Consider the following 11,695-nt stretch of genomic DNA (forward strand, 5'->3'; position numbering starts at 1 on the left):
GTTATTGCTAATTGAAATATATATACATATAACTGGTGTAATATATTTTCTGTGTAGAATTATTTTGCCAAAGGCTTTTTAAAATGTATTTTAAATATATTTAGCAACAAATGAGAAAATAATAAAGGCTGTGCAGTAAATATCTTTTGGCTTTGGGAAGAGGACACTGCAGTGTTTTGAATAACATACAGAAGCGTGATTAAGTAATTCCTCAATGTCCCCTCCATGTGCCACTGATTAGCCTACAGTCAATGAATGGAAATCAATGCTCAGTACTAATGGTGCAGTGCAGCACTAGGACACTTCTGTCGTGGCATTCTGGAGAGAATATGTCATCATTTATTAATACACATTGTAATATGCTTTAAGACCACCATATTGTCGATATTATTTCACATAATAGAATGCACAGAGGGTAATAACAGGAAGAATTGAAATAAATGACTTCCCCGATACACCTCAGTTACGGCGTAATGCACCACGTGACGCGGATGGCGGGTGCGCCGAGGTAGGACGTGGAGAACGGCGTGACGTAGTCGTGCTTCAGGACGTGAAGAAAGCGTTTACGCCACGTTAGGTGATGCGCATGCGCGTTCGGGCACAGGAGGGTCTCGCGGACGCTCGAAGGCGAGGTTGTATTGGTTCTGTGGCGGTGGTGTAACAGAATTTCCATCGCATTCATCTCTTTAAAAACGAATTCAATAAACATTAAAATACTTTCACTCGGTAATTTTTAGTAAGCGAGGGAGTTGGACATGAATTCCAGCACGAATGTGGTCCAGGTGACGAACGTGTCTCCCAGCACGACGTCGGAGCAGATGAGGACGCTGTTCGGGTTCTTGGGCCGAGTCGAGGAGCTCCGGCTCTTTCCCCCGGAGTGAGTCCAGTTTGCCGAGACTAATGCAATATAAAAGCTTAAAAGAAAAAGACTGTCAGTGTGAACTCAACCAGATATATATATAACAACGACGACGCGGTGATACTGCCTCAGAATGTGTGTGGTGCAGTAATTTGCGCACCGTCCGTCCCGTTTTCACCGAGGCCTTCCCCTCCCTCGTCTCCTCGAGCGCATATATAATTGTGCTTCGTCAGGAACAACAGCTGCAAAAAATGGGCCTCCTAGTTATTATATAAACAATGAATGATGATGTCGTGTGGGTAGTTTACTGCTGAACTGCTCACTGAAAAAATAGCCCAGCAGTGAAAACATGTTCAGTACGCAGTTAGGATATGAATGGAGGAGTGCAAAGTAAGTGGCGGAAGCTTTTCCGTATTACAAATAAAATGCATAATCAATAGCAGCACAGTAGGAAGTCAAGGGGAGGGAATTGTTATGCACTGACGTCATATGTATGGTCACATAAAATTGAAAAAGAATCATGCTCGGGAGTATTTTGAAAGAGCATGATGAGCTTTATGTTCAGGGGCTATGCTTTTGCAGTCATTCAGGATTGGAGATAATAAAGGTACTTTATTGATCCCTGCGGGGAAATTCACTATTGAATGTTTTTGAAATGGGACTTTCCACATTTTTTTTCCAGTACGTAAGTCAATGATTGAATTCATTGGGGGGGGGGGTAAGTTTTTCAGAGGTTTGTCTTAGGAGTAAGATAGAAGCACATGGGCTAGCAGTCTCGGGATAATTTAATATTTTTCGTCTTTGTTTAGTTCACACCTTTGTCCGAGGCAAGTTGCAAGTGTTGCTTTATACAAGGAGAAAGTATTTAAACTGCATTTAGATGGTTTTTTATGTTGTATTTCTTGCACAACATCTTTGTATTTTCTTCCAGTGATTCTCCCTTGCCTGTGACTTCACGTGTGTGTTTTGTAAAGTTCCAAGAAGCTGAATCAGTGGGCGTAGCTCAGCATTTGACAAACACAGTCTTCGTGGACAGAGCATTGATAGTCGTCCCTTTTGCTGAAGGTTGGTGCATTGTGTGTGTTCTACTTTTTGTGGGTATTCATTGTTATCTTGCTGTTTAGAAAAGTTAAGGAACCTCTCACACAGACCCTTGGTGTACTGTCATTCAGCAGTCTCTGCAGACGATGCTTTGGTTTTGTTGTTGCAGTGGCCTGCATTGAATAGAAATGCATAGAAATTCCTGCAGCATTTCTTGTGCTGTATTTTTAGGTTTTGACAAATGAACAAGAAATTGATTTTCATTTTTACTGTAGTACCGATGATGTGGTCTTTCTCCCTTTGTGGGGGGTTTTAGGGTAACATATGTATTGGAAATGGGCAAACTTGTACACAAACTGTTTTAGGTTGCAGACGTACACCATGGTCTGTTGAGAGCTGGATTTGCTTTGAAGAACAACACGAAAGAAACTTCGAGCAGACACTCGATAAAGGGGAAGAAAGCTATCCTTTAAGTGTAGCTAACTATGCTTTTTCCATTTAGCTTATCTTCTATTAAACTTCTCTCTGTTATTTGTGTGTGTGATTTTTGTAGTGGAGAAGGCAATTGCAGAGCCCCCTCCTTGATGACTGAAAATGGTCCTCTACTGCCAACAGGGGATTGTAGACATTTACAAAAGGCCAGCAAGCGTTCAAGCCCCCCCCCATATTACCTGTGTAAACTTAACTCTCTTCTCTCTTCTGTCCTCCCTCTTTCTGTCTCTCTGTAGGGATTTTTTTTAATGGAAATGGAATGTAGCAAGTAATAGTTTACTATTGCAGTGCCATAAAAATCCTTTCAAAACACTCTTTTCGGTGTGAAGGTATCTGTATTGTAGGCATTTTTGACATGTGTCCACTATTTCTTGCATAAGTACAGCTTTTCAAGTCTGGTTCATGATTTTAGATTTAAGATTTTTGAATTTTAAGGTCATGTACATTTATAACTACTCTGGGAAACGGAGACAGCGTTCATTTTAATGTTTTGTTTATTAAATTAATCTGGCTATTTCCTGCACGTGCACTGCAAGTGAAAGCTGCAAAATGACATAAATTGACGTCTTTGGCCAGAATGAATTCATGTGCAGTTTCTCTCACCTTCAAGAACGTCATCAAACCATAACACAAGAATGTATTTAAAATGACAAAGGAGTAAGGTGCGAAATACTGCAGTATTATTTGGTTTATATCTTGTCCATTCCATTTGAGACCTAAGAAGAGTCCTGTACTCCTTTTAACAGTGATTTTTCTTCTTTTTGTTGTTGTTTTACAGTTCTTTTTCCTGGTTCAACCAGTCGTATTTACCAGGCCCTGCTGAAAAAAAATCCGCCCAACAGTTTTGTCTTCTGCAGCTAATCCTGTTTCATGTGTGATTGTTTCATTTCTGTTAAAATAAGACTGTATGAAAATGGTTTTTTTTTTTTTTTTGCATATCCATTGATCATCTCATGAGATTTCCCTTTTTATTTTAGCGATGGGCACTAGAAACAGGTTACGATATTTACAAGGGCTTTTGTTGGGTATAAATTTAAAAAAAAAAAAAAAGACCTAAATAAATATATCAATCAAATTTTGGTAAGTGAATGTTTGCTTTTGTTTAAGAAAGGAAGTATTTTAGTGTAATGAACAACTGTTTTTCACTGCGCTGATTTCTGCATGTTTAAGTGGAAACACTTTCAGCTAAAAGTTTTCCCATTCGCTGTGCCAGGTAAGGAAGAAAGATTAGTCAGCCATTCCGTTGGATTTCAGAAGTAATGTGTTCACCAGCAAAAGCCCAGAAGAAAGGGATTCTGTTAATTTATTGTTTTCTTGGTAAACATTAAACATTGTTATAAACTGTACCATGTTGTTGACCCCAAAATCATGAACTCTTTTTGTTTTGTGTATCTCAATTTTTCTGTGTGCTTTGTAGTGAAGCAGCCGACACCAGTCGCTTGTTCATAAAACAACTTATGAAACTTGAGAGCACACCCCACTGGAGAGCCGGCTGTGTTTGCTAACGTTTGGTTCATGACTTAAAAAACAAGTACAGGTGATAAAATCTTGGCAGTGTTAAAGACAGTAGTGTGTATTGTGATTTTTTTTCAGTGTTCTGCATTAATGCATACTATGCAAAACAGGCATCACTTTTTCAAATGGAAAAGCAAAATCACAAAAGGTAGAAATATTCATGTCAGTTCCACTACTTTGTTGCAACAATTACATCTAGATTGTCAAAGGAGCTGACTTGAGTCTTTTTTTTTTTTTTTTCCTTATTTTGTTACTGTGCAACATTTATTTGTTTTTATATGTTGATCCTCTTTGTTTTTCTGCAGGAGTTATTCCTGATGAGTCTAAGGCTATGTCACTGCTGGCACCAGCAAATGCTGTAGCAGGGCTACTGCCTGGTGGAGGTCTTCTCCCAACACCAAATCCATTGGCATCTGTAAGTCATGTGACTACACCTCATTTTCTTATGTTTCAGTTTTTATGCAACTGAAACATTTGTGACAAACTGACTCGCGTTAAGTGATTGTATGTAGTTTGTTTTGTTACTTGGGCATCATTTCTGATTTGATATATCCATCTAGCCATTAGTAACCACTTTTCCAGGGCAACCGTGTACTGGATGCATAGAGCATGAGGCAGGATACGCTCTGGACAGTCTGCCAATCCGTCACAGGGCAATTATACAGAGATTTATTCACACATACACGTTACAAGCAGTTTTAGTTACCAGTTCGTCTGAAGCATATTTTCAGACTTGGAGGAAACCCACGCAGATACAACGAAAATATGCAAAGTTTACATAGATTCAGCTGGATTCAGACCCCCACTCCATGAGCTGTGATGCACCAGTGCTACCCACTATGTCGCTGTACTGCCCTAATTTGATTGAATTTAATTCTTCCATGTGTTGTATAGATTGGAGGTGTTCCACTGGCCACCTTGGGGGCGCCAGCACTTGACCCAACTCTAGCAGCACTAGGATTACCAGGATCCAACATAAACTCCCCAGTATGTCAAAGAGACTTAATGTTTCAATATATTTTAATTGTATTACTTCAGATAATCTTGATGCATATCAAGATTATTACCATACTCATTTTTACTTTGTGTTACAGTCTCTGGCTGCTGATCAGCTTCTGAAGTTTATGACCTCTGTGGATCCAAAGTGAGTGTTATCTTTTCTGTAAGGATTTCCAGTAAACTGTGTTGGAAAAAAGTTGCATTATAATGCTCCTAAATTGCACACTGCCTGTATTTTCTCATTTCACATATGTTAAATTTCAGAATTTGTTTTTAAAAAAAAAAAAAAAAAAAATTGCGTTTTCGATGAATCCTTTTTGAATCCTGTTTTTTCAAATATTACAGGTTGAACCATGTAGCTTCAGGAATGAATATAAATCCTGGTCTGAAGGCAGACTCATCCAGTAAGGAAATTGAGGAGGCAATGAAACGTGTCCGAGAAGCCCAGTCTTTGATCTCTGCTGCAATTGAGCCTGGCAGTGAGTATGAGTAGTCTGGGACCTATTATTTAAATGTTAATACCTTTTCTGTAAAGATTTGGTGGTGTTAGAGCTGATGGAAAATTAGTCGATATAAAGAAGGAAATAGTGGTTAATTTGGGTTTAAAGACATTTCAGGCTTTTTTTTCTGAATTGTTGTAGTGTGATGAAATTGCTTTTTTCAGATAAGAAAGACAGCAAAAGAAAGCATTCGCGATCCAGATCTAGATCCAGACGAAGAAGTTCCCGATCTCATTCAAGTCACAGGTAAAAACCTTTGCATGCATGATTTTTAGGTGTTCTATAGTAATTAACAGCACTTTCATTGGAGTCAGTTGGTCCACTGCCTCTGAAAAGGTGCCGTGTTTATGTCAAAGAATATGTCTCACAAGAGCTATGTCTAGTACAGAAATTAAATGTAGTTTCTACCGCTAAATGAAATTCTCATCCTGAGCAAAAGCAGTTCAGATGCATCTGTCAGCTCTACAAAACTTTGTTGGTGTGTACATTTTTAGAATTTGCAGATTGATATTGCATGTACAAATTGGCTGTACCTCTGCAGGCATTCCAAGAGCAGGTCTAGGCGACGGTCCCACTCAAGGAGCAGGAGGCGCTCTAAGAGCCCCCACAGGAGGAGAACTCACTCCAAGGAGAGGAACAGGCGATCGAGGAGCAGATCCAGGTATGCTCTTCAGCCTGTCTGAGGCCTTCATAAGTCTACCAAAAGCTGAAGCTCTTTCCTGGACACTATTATGAGCATGCTTTATCCTTTGCAGGGATAGAAAGAAAGAAGAGAAGAAGCGGTCAAAGACACCACCAAAGAGCTACAGCACCACCAGAAGGTCCCGAAGCATTAGTCGGTGAGTTGCCTTCACATGTGGACCTGCATTGTCTGACTCCAGAGTCCCGAATTCTTCCTTTGAACATTTACCGACTCGCTTTTAAGTGAGCTTCTGCTTAGTTGTCTTCTGCGACAGTGTGAACTTATGAGCAAATGTAATTTGTACTGTAAATTTGCATAACTATCGACTCTCGTTTAACAAGAAATGCCTAGGAGAACAAATTTTGATTCAGAACTTGAGCCTTCCCTTGGCAAGGCAAGCAGTCTCATCCATGCAGTACATGGCTTCTCCAGGTCATTTTAGTTGTCATGTCTGCTTGCACAGAAATCACATGGCTTTATCACTTATAATAGGCCCTAAAGCAAAAAAAAGCTTCTAAGAAAGTACAAACAGTTGAAAAGGCAAGGACTTGCCTATTAATTTAAAACTTGAAGTGATAAAATGCATAGAATTCTTTTGAAAGGCAATGTCATTACAGTTGACTGTGTGATTCCATATACTGTTCATTTTTTTAAAATATTTAAATTATGTATTTTTTAATTATATTTTAGGAATGGTTTGGCAGAGAGCAGTGAAGAACAGTACAAGTGATTAAATTATTGGAATTGCCTTGTTAGGTACCATTGTCTTTATTTTATATGCTGCACTTAACTACAGCTATAATAGATTAGTAGCTATATGGCTTACAACCATTAATTTACAATACAAATCAACATTTGAAACATAACTGATGAATTCCGTTTCTCAGTTATCAAAAGCTTGTGCTGTGCAGGGTCACAGTACTTTTACTACTACTCTTCAAAGACGATCTTGGAAGCATATGGCGTGAGCCAGGGTACACTCTGGACAGGATACCATCACAGGGACACACACACTTTGACTCATACATATACACAGTAAGGGCAGTTTAGAGTAATCAGTCTGTGGACTGTGGGCGGAAACTGGAGCACTAGGGGGGAACCAATGCGAACGCAGGGATAATATGCAAACTCCAAATGGACTCCACTGGGACAAAGGAGGCAGCTGGTAGCATAGTGGTTAAAGCTGTGGTTTGGACCCAAAGGTTACAAGTTCAAATCCCACCTCCAACTGCAATTAACTTTGAGTAAGGTACTTACCCTACATTGCGCCAGTAAAATTACTCAGCTGTATAAGTGGGTAAATAATTGTAAGTTGTTTTGGAGAAAACATCAGCTGAACCACTTTAGTGCTGCCTGAATTACATTTTTTCCCTTGTTTAAAAGAAAAGGCAGGAACTGTACATGTATGATGGAAAATGGCTGAAACTTTTGTGGCTCAGGAAAACAAATTACTTCATTTAAATTATTGGTAATTGTTCATTTTATGATGTTTTCAGGAATGATTACCTTTATGTATTTTCCTGTATCATCTTGCAGAGCCAGACATATTAAAAGTGTAATTTCTAATTTTCAATGCCATAAAAGACGAGTGTTTCATCTGTCATCTGGAACAGCAGACGAAAGAGAAGCCGCAGCGCATCCAGATCTTCCAAGAAATCCAAGTCTCCAAAACGAAAGCTGTCCAGATCTCCCTCTCCTAGAAGGTGGGTTCGCCCAGCATGAGGATTAGTAATCCTCCACCACCACCAGATTGCTTTGCTTTGGAAGGAATGGGCAATAAAAATATTTGAGCACAAAACAATTAGTAAAAGTATGTTTGTCATACTGTGCAGGTATTTTAACGTGGTAAGAATCCAGGAGACCACTTTAGTTTAAAACTTCTTTTCACATGTGATACACACACATTTTCTGAACCGCTTGTCCCATACGGGGTCGTGGGGAACCGGAGCCTAACCCGGCAACTCAGGGTGTAAGGCTGGAGGGGGACACACCCAGGACGGGATGCCAGTCCGTTGCAAGGCACCCCAAGCGGGACTCGAACCCCAGACCCACCAGAGAGCAAGACCTGGTCCAACCCACTGCGCCACCGCGCCCCCATGTGATACACATCATGCTTTAACTCATAAAACTAATGAACGGGAACTACATTTATGTATTTACCAGATGTTTTTCTCTAACAAAATGTATAGCTCAAGAGTAAGCAAGATTTCATCCCACAATGGATGAGCTTAGATACATAAAATTACTGAAGCACAGCTTGTTTGTTCAGTATGACAGTTGTAGCGCACACATTCCAGGACTTGCATACCTGTGGAAGTGACATGAAGAGGGAAAAAGATTAAGCAGCAGCAGCTGGTGCAGGACTAAGACTAAAGGACTTCATGAAGCTCTCAGGGGGAAAATGGGACAAAAGGAGATAAATTCTGCAACCCCTCTTGAGTGCTGGAAGGGACTCAGCAGTTCTGAGTCAAAGTGGAAGTTTATTCCAGCACTTTGTGGCCAAGACTGAGAACCAGTTGTCTTTAGATTTTGGACACCTTGCAAGCAGGAGGCCAAAGATGGATGAGTGTAGCATTCTTGTGTGGGTGTATGGATTTATCAGGTTCTGTACGTATCTCTGATAGCCCTTTGTCTCATAAGCCATAACTACAGTCTTGAACTTGAAGCAGGGAGAGATGAGGAGGGGACTTGTGGGAATGCTTTGGTCCATCAAACACAACTCATCCTACGGCATTCTGTAACAGCTGAACAGGCTTTAATGACGGGCCAGAAGAACAGGCACAAGGGCCTTGCAGTAGTCCAGGTGGAGGTTTCACCATGGCCTGGATCAGGAGCTAGATAAAGTGAGGTGTGAGGAGCTGGCGGGTCTGATGCATGTTGAAGAGAATATGTCCACAGCAGCAGGTAATGGTTTTGGGAGAAGAAAAGACTAAAGTCAGTTGTTACTCTCAGATGCCTGACTGCTGATGAGGATGAGTTAAGCGAATTGCCCAGTGAGATAGGGAGCTCTTTACAGGGGGAAGGACCAACAGAGGGATAGATTTCAGTCTTGGAGAGGCTGACTTGCAGGTGGTGAAAATACCTGTTTATAATAATAGAAATGTACTATTTTAGTAGGTTTCTAACTGTTTGTTATATGTGGCAGATTATTTGGGGTACAAAAATTAGTCGGTTCTGGAATGGGTTGTAGGAAAAAACTTAGATTTCAATCTGAAGGGAAAGGTTGTGTTCGAATCTTATTAGTAAATGACACAGATTTTGTGTCCCACAGACACAAGAAGGAGAAGAAGAAGGACAGAGAGAGGGAGCGTGACAAGGACCGTGAGCGGAAAGAGGAGAAGGAACGGAGCAGAGATGAGAGAGAGCGCTCCACCAGCAAGAAGAGGAGAAAGAGTAAGGACAAGGAGCGGGACAGGGAGAAGAGTGACACTGAGAAAGGGGACGTCAAGGTTTGTTCTTTCAGTCCTGCAAGTGCACCCATAGCAGTGCAGTGTGTGTAATGTAATAATGGTTTTGAAATGGATAGATGCTGTTTGGTAGCAAGTAAAGCTTCCTACAGCAGGTTCAGTTCTGCATTTTGTCGTTATTTCTGCAGACCTGTTAGGTAATTATTGAAGCTTAATGTTTGTTTGACACAGTGCTCTAAAACAAGGCCTGATGCAAGGAGGGGTGCAAAGTAAGGGAGAGGTGCCGCAGGTATGATGGGCTTCTCTTTGTTTGCTATATTGATCTGAGGGGTCTGCAGAAATACTGATTAGCACATAACACTTAAATATTTACAGGTGAAAATTACATTGACACTTATTCACTTAGCTGACACACAGTGTGAAGCTGCTTAGAATTATTTGCCCATGTACACAGCTGGGTAATTTCTACTGGAACAATTTGGGGTTAGTACCTTACTCAAGGGTACTACAGCTGGAGGTGGGATTCAAGCCTGTGACTTTTGTATCAAAATCAGCAGCTCTCACCACTACGCTACCACCTGCCTGTTAAAATTTAAAAACATAACCAGAACCATAAAACAGTTGTCCTTTTACTCTGTTGACTACATTTTCCCATGTCAGGTGACTAGAGACTACGATGAAGAGGAGCAAGGTTACGACAGTGAAAAGGGGGAGAAGAGGGATTCTCCTCCATCATTGGATGCTACCGAGTTGTCTGTGCCAGTGAAAGAGCCCAAAATAAACGGTGATGATCATCACGAGGAGGACATGGACATGAGTGACTGAAGCTGTGGTCATCCGTATGTGTAGGGTATTACACAAGGTATACCTTCCCAATTTGAGTTTTTGGTTCCTCTTTACCTAAAGGATGTTCTCCTTTAATGCTCACAGAAGTCTGGCTCTGGTCATTTATTTTTCTAGAACCATTTACATCTGTCCAGACATAATATGAAGTTGTAAATGTAGCAGTTTTGTATGAGGAAAGGCCTGTGTGCCTGCTGAGTTGATGGGTTTTATTTTTCTCTTGTCATATTTGTAAAATACAAATAAACTGTACAAGACAAAACATTACAGAAGCAGTTAAGGGTTTCTCATTGGTAACGGTTTTACTTTGAGCCTGAGTTCAGTTCATAATCCCCTAGAAGTGTATGCTGTTGCAGTTCTGGTGAACTATTCTGAGCTTGCTTGTTTCAGAAAGTTTAAAATAACTAAAATGGGAATAAAAGGCACTTTTTGGTGTAATTCAAAGTTTAGTTTTTTGTGCTTTCATGTAATTAATGAAACAGCTAATATGTAACTCTTGTGGTGCTTTAACCAATCAAGTTAGATTAAGTCCATGTTTGTGGGTTAGCTACTGCTATTTCTTAGTTTGCAGTGAAAATATTTACTAATAAACCTTTAAAAAGTGGCATGTAGTCATGTTTGTGTCTAATTTCAGAACCAACAACTGTGAGCAATATCTGTTGTAGTTTAAAAACAATTGCTGCATAGAATAATTTGTTGAAGGATGGGTCTGACATATGGGCCCGTTTCTCACCAACACCTTTTAAAGCTGTGGAGACTGATGCTTTAAATGTGTTCACCCTTCTACCCAGCAGATGGCGACATTTAGCACCCAGCGCAAACGCAAGTAATGTTTCAGCTTCGGTACTGGGTGAGCTGTACCTATGTGTTTTTGTGTGCGTATGTATCAAATCACTAATTTGTGAGCCTTATGTAAATGAGAAAGCTACAATTGTTAATTTGTGCCACTTATTCGGTCGGGATAAACTATGGCTTACAGAGAAGCTAATACTGAATCCTGTCAGAAGTGCAGACTTTTCCAAAGCCTCCAGCAAACAGTCTTATGTGTGGTGGGGCATTTTCCTTTTTGGGCTTAGCCCCTCTGGTTGTTTCAGAGTTACTAGATAGGGGTGACAGGGGGTTAGAAGGATATTTTGGTAAATAAAACATTCAGCAGCCTGAAGGAAGAGAGTGGGTGGCCTTATCCTCTTTAAAGGTGCTACCTGCTGAGCTGTGCTGCAGCGCTTCAATTTTGCAAACATTTTTACTGTTGGAAAAAAGCACTTTTCCACAATATTTGAAATGGCTTGGGGAGAAAGGCCAAAGTTTTCTGCATTGTCACCGGATATGACAAAATTGCATTCAAGTTTCAAAAAAC

The 11,695-nt window shown here is 40.4% G+C and overlaps 1 protein-coding gene across 8 annotated transcripts; it reads left to right on the forward strand.

Annotated features, from left to right (window-relative positions):
• Positions 1 to 589: 589 nt before the first annotated feature.
• LOC108935144 (serine/arginine-rich splicing factor 11-like) lies at positions 590 to 10,988 on the forward strand. 8 transcript variants are annotated; one of them, XM_018753480.2, is made up of 15 exons: positions 590 to 877; positions 1,791 to 1,924; positions 2,454 to 2,575; positions 3,810 to 3,929; positions 4,213 to 4,322; positions 4,802 to 4,894; positions 5,002 to 5,051; positions 5,252 to 5,385; positions 5,571 to 5,652; positions 5,948 to 6,067; positions 6,162 to 6,245; positions 7,673 to 7,791; positions 9,360 to 9,537; positions 9,727 to 9,784; positions 10,156 to 10,986. In XM_018753480.2, the coding sequence occupies exons 5-15, from the start codon at positions 4,239 to 4,241 to the stop codon at positions 10,318 to 10,320; spliced, it is 1,167 nt and encodes a 388-aa protein (XP_018608996.1). In that variant the 5' UTR covers positions 590 to 877; positions 1,791 to 1,924; positions 2,454 to 2,575; positions 3,810 to 3,929; positions 4,213 to 4,238; the 3' UTR covers positions 10,321 to 10,986. The 8 variants fall into 8 exon arrangements, with proteins under 8 accessions (XP_018608996.1, XP_018608995.1, XP_018608990.1 ...); XM_018753479.2 differs by having other exon boundaries at positions 2,454 to 3,929; XM_018753474.2 differs by lacking the exons at positions 2,454 to 2,575; positions 3,810 to 3,929 and having other exon boundaries at positions 10,156 to 10,988.
• Positions 10,989 to 11,695: the final 707 nt, after the last annotated feature.

Source organism: Scleropages formosus, chromosome 3 (assembly GCF_900964775.1).
Source record: "Scleropages formosus chromosome 3, fSclFor1.1, whole genome shotgun sequence".
Taxonomy (NCBI): Eukaryota; Metazoa; Chordata; class Actinopteri; order Osteoglossiformes; family Osteoglossidae; genus Scleropages; species Scleropages formosus.

Excerpts from the sequence above, each read along its gene's own strand:
- LOC108935144 (XM_018753474.2), top strand. The coding sequence starts at position 756 with ATGAATTCCAGCACGAATGTGGTCCAGGTGACGAACGTGTCTCCCAGC. Across the intron at positions 4,895-5,001 it reads GATCCAACATAAACTCCCCA|TCTCTGGCTGCTGATCAGCT; the intron begins GTATGTCAAAGA and ends TTTGTGTTACAG. Across the intron at positions 5,052-5,251 it reads ATGACCTCTGTGGATCCAAA|GTTGAACCATGTAGCTTCAG; the intron begins GTGAGTGTTATC and ends CAAATATTACAG.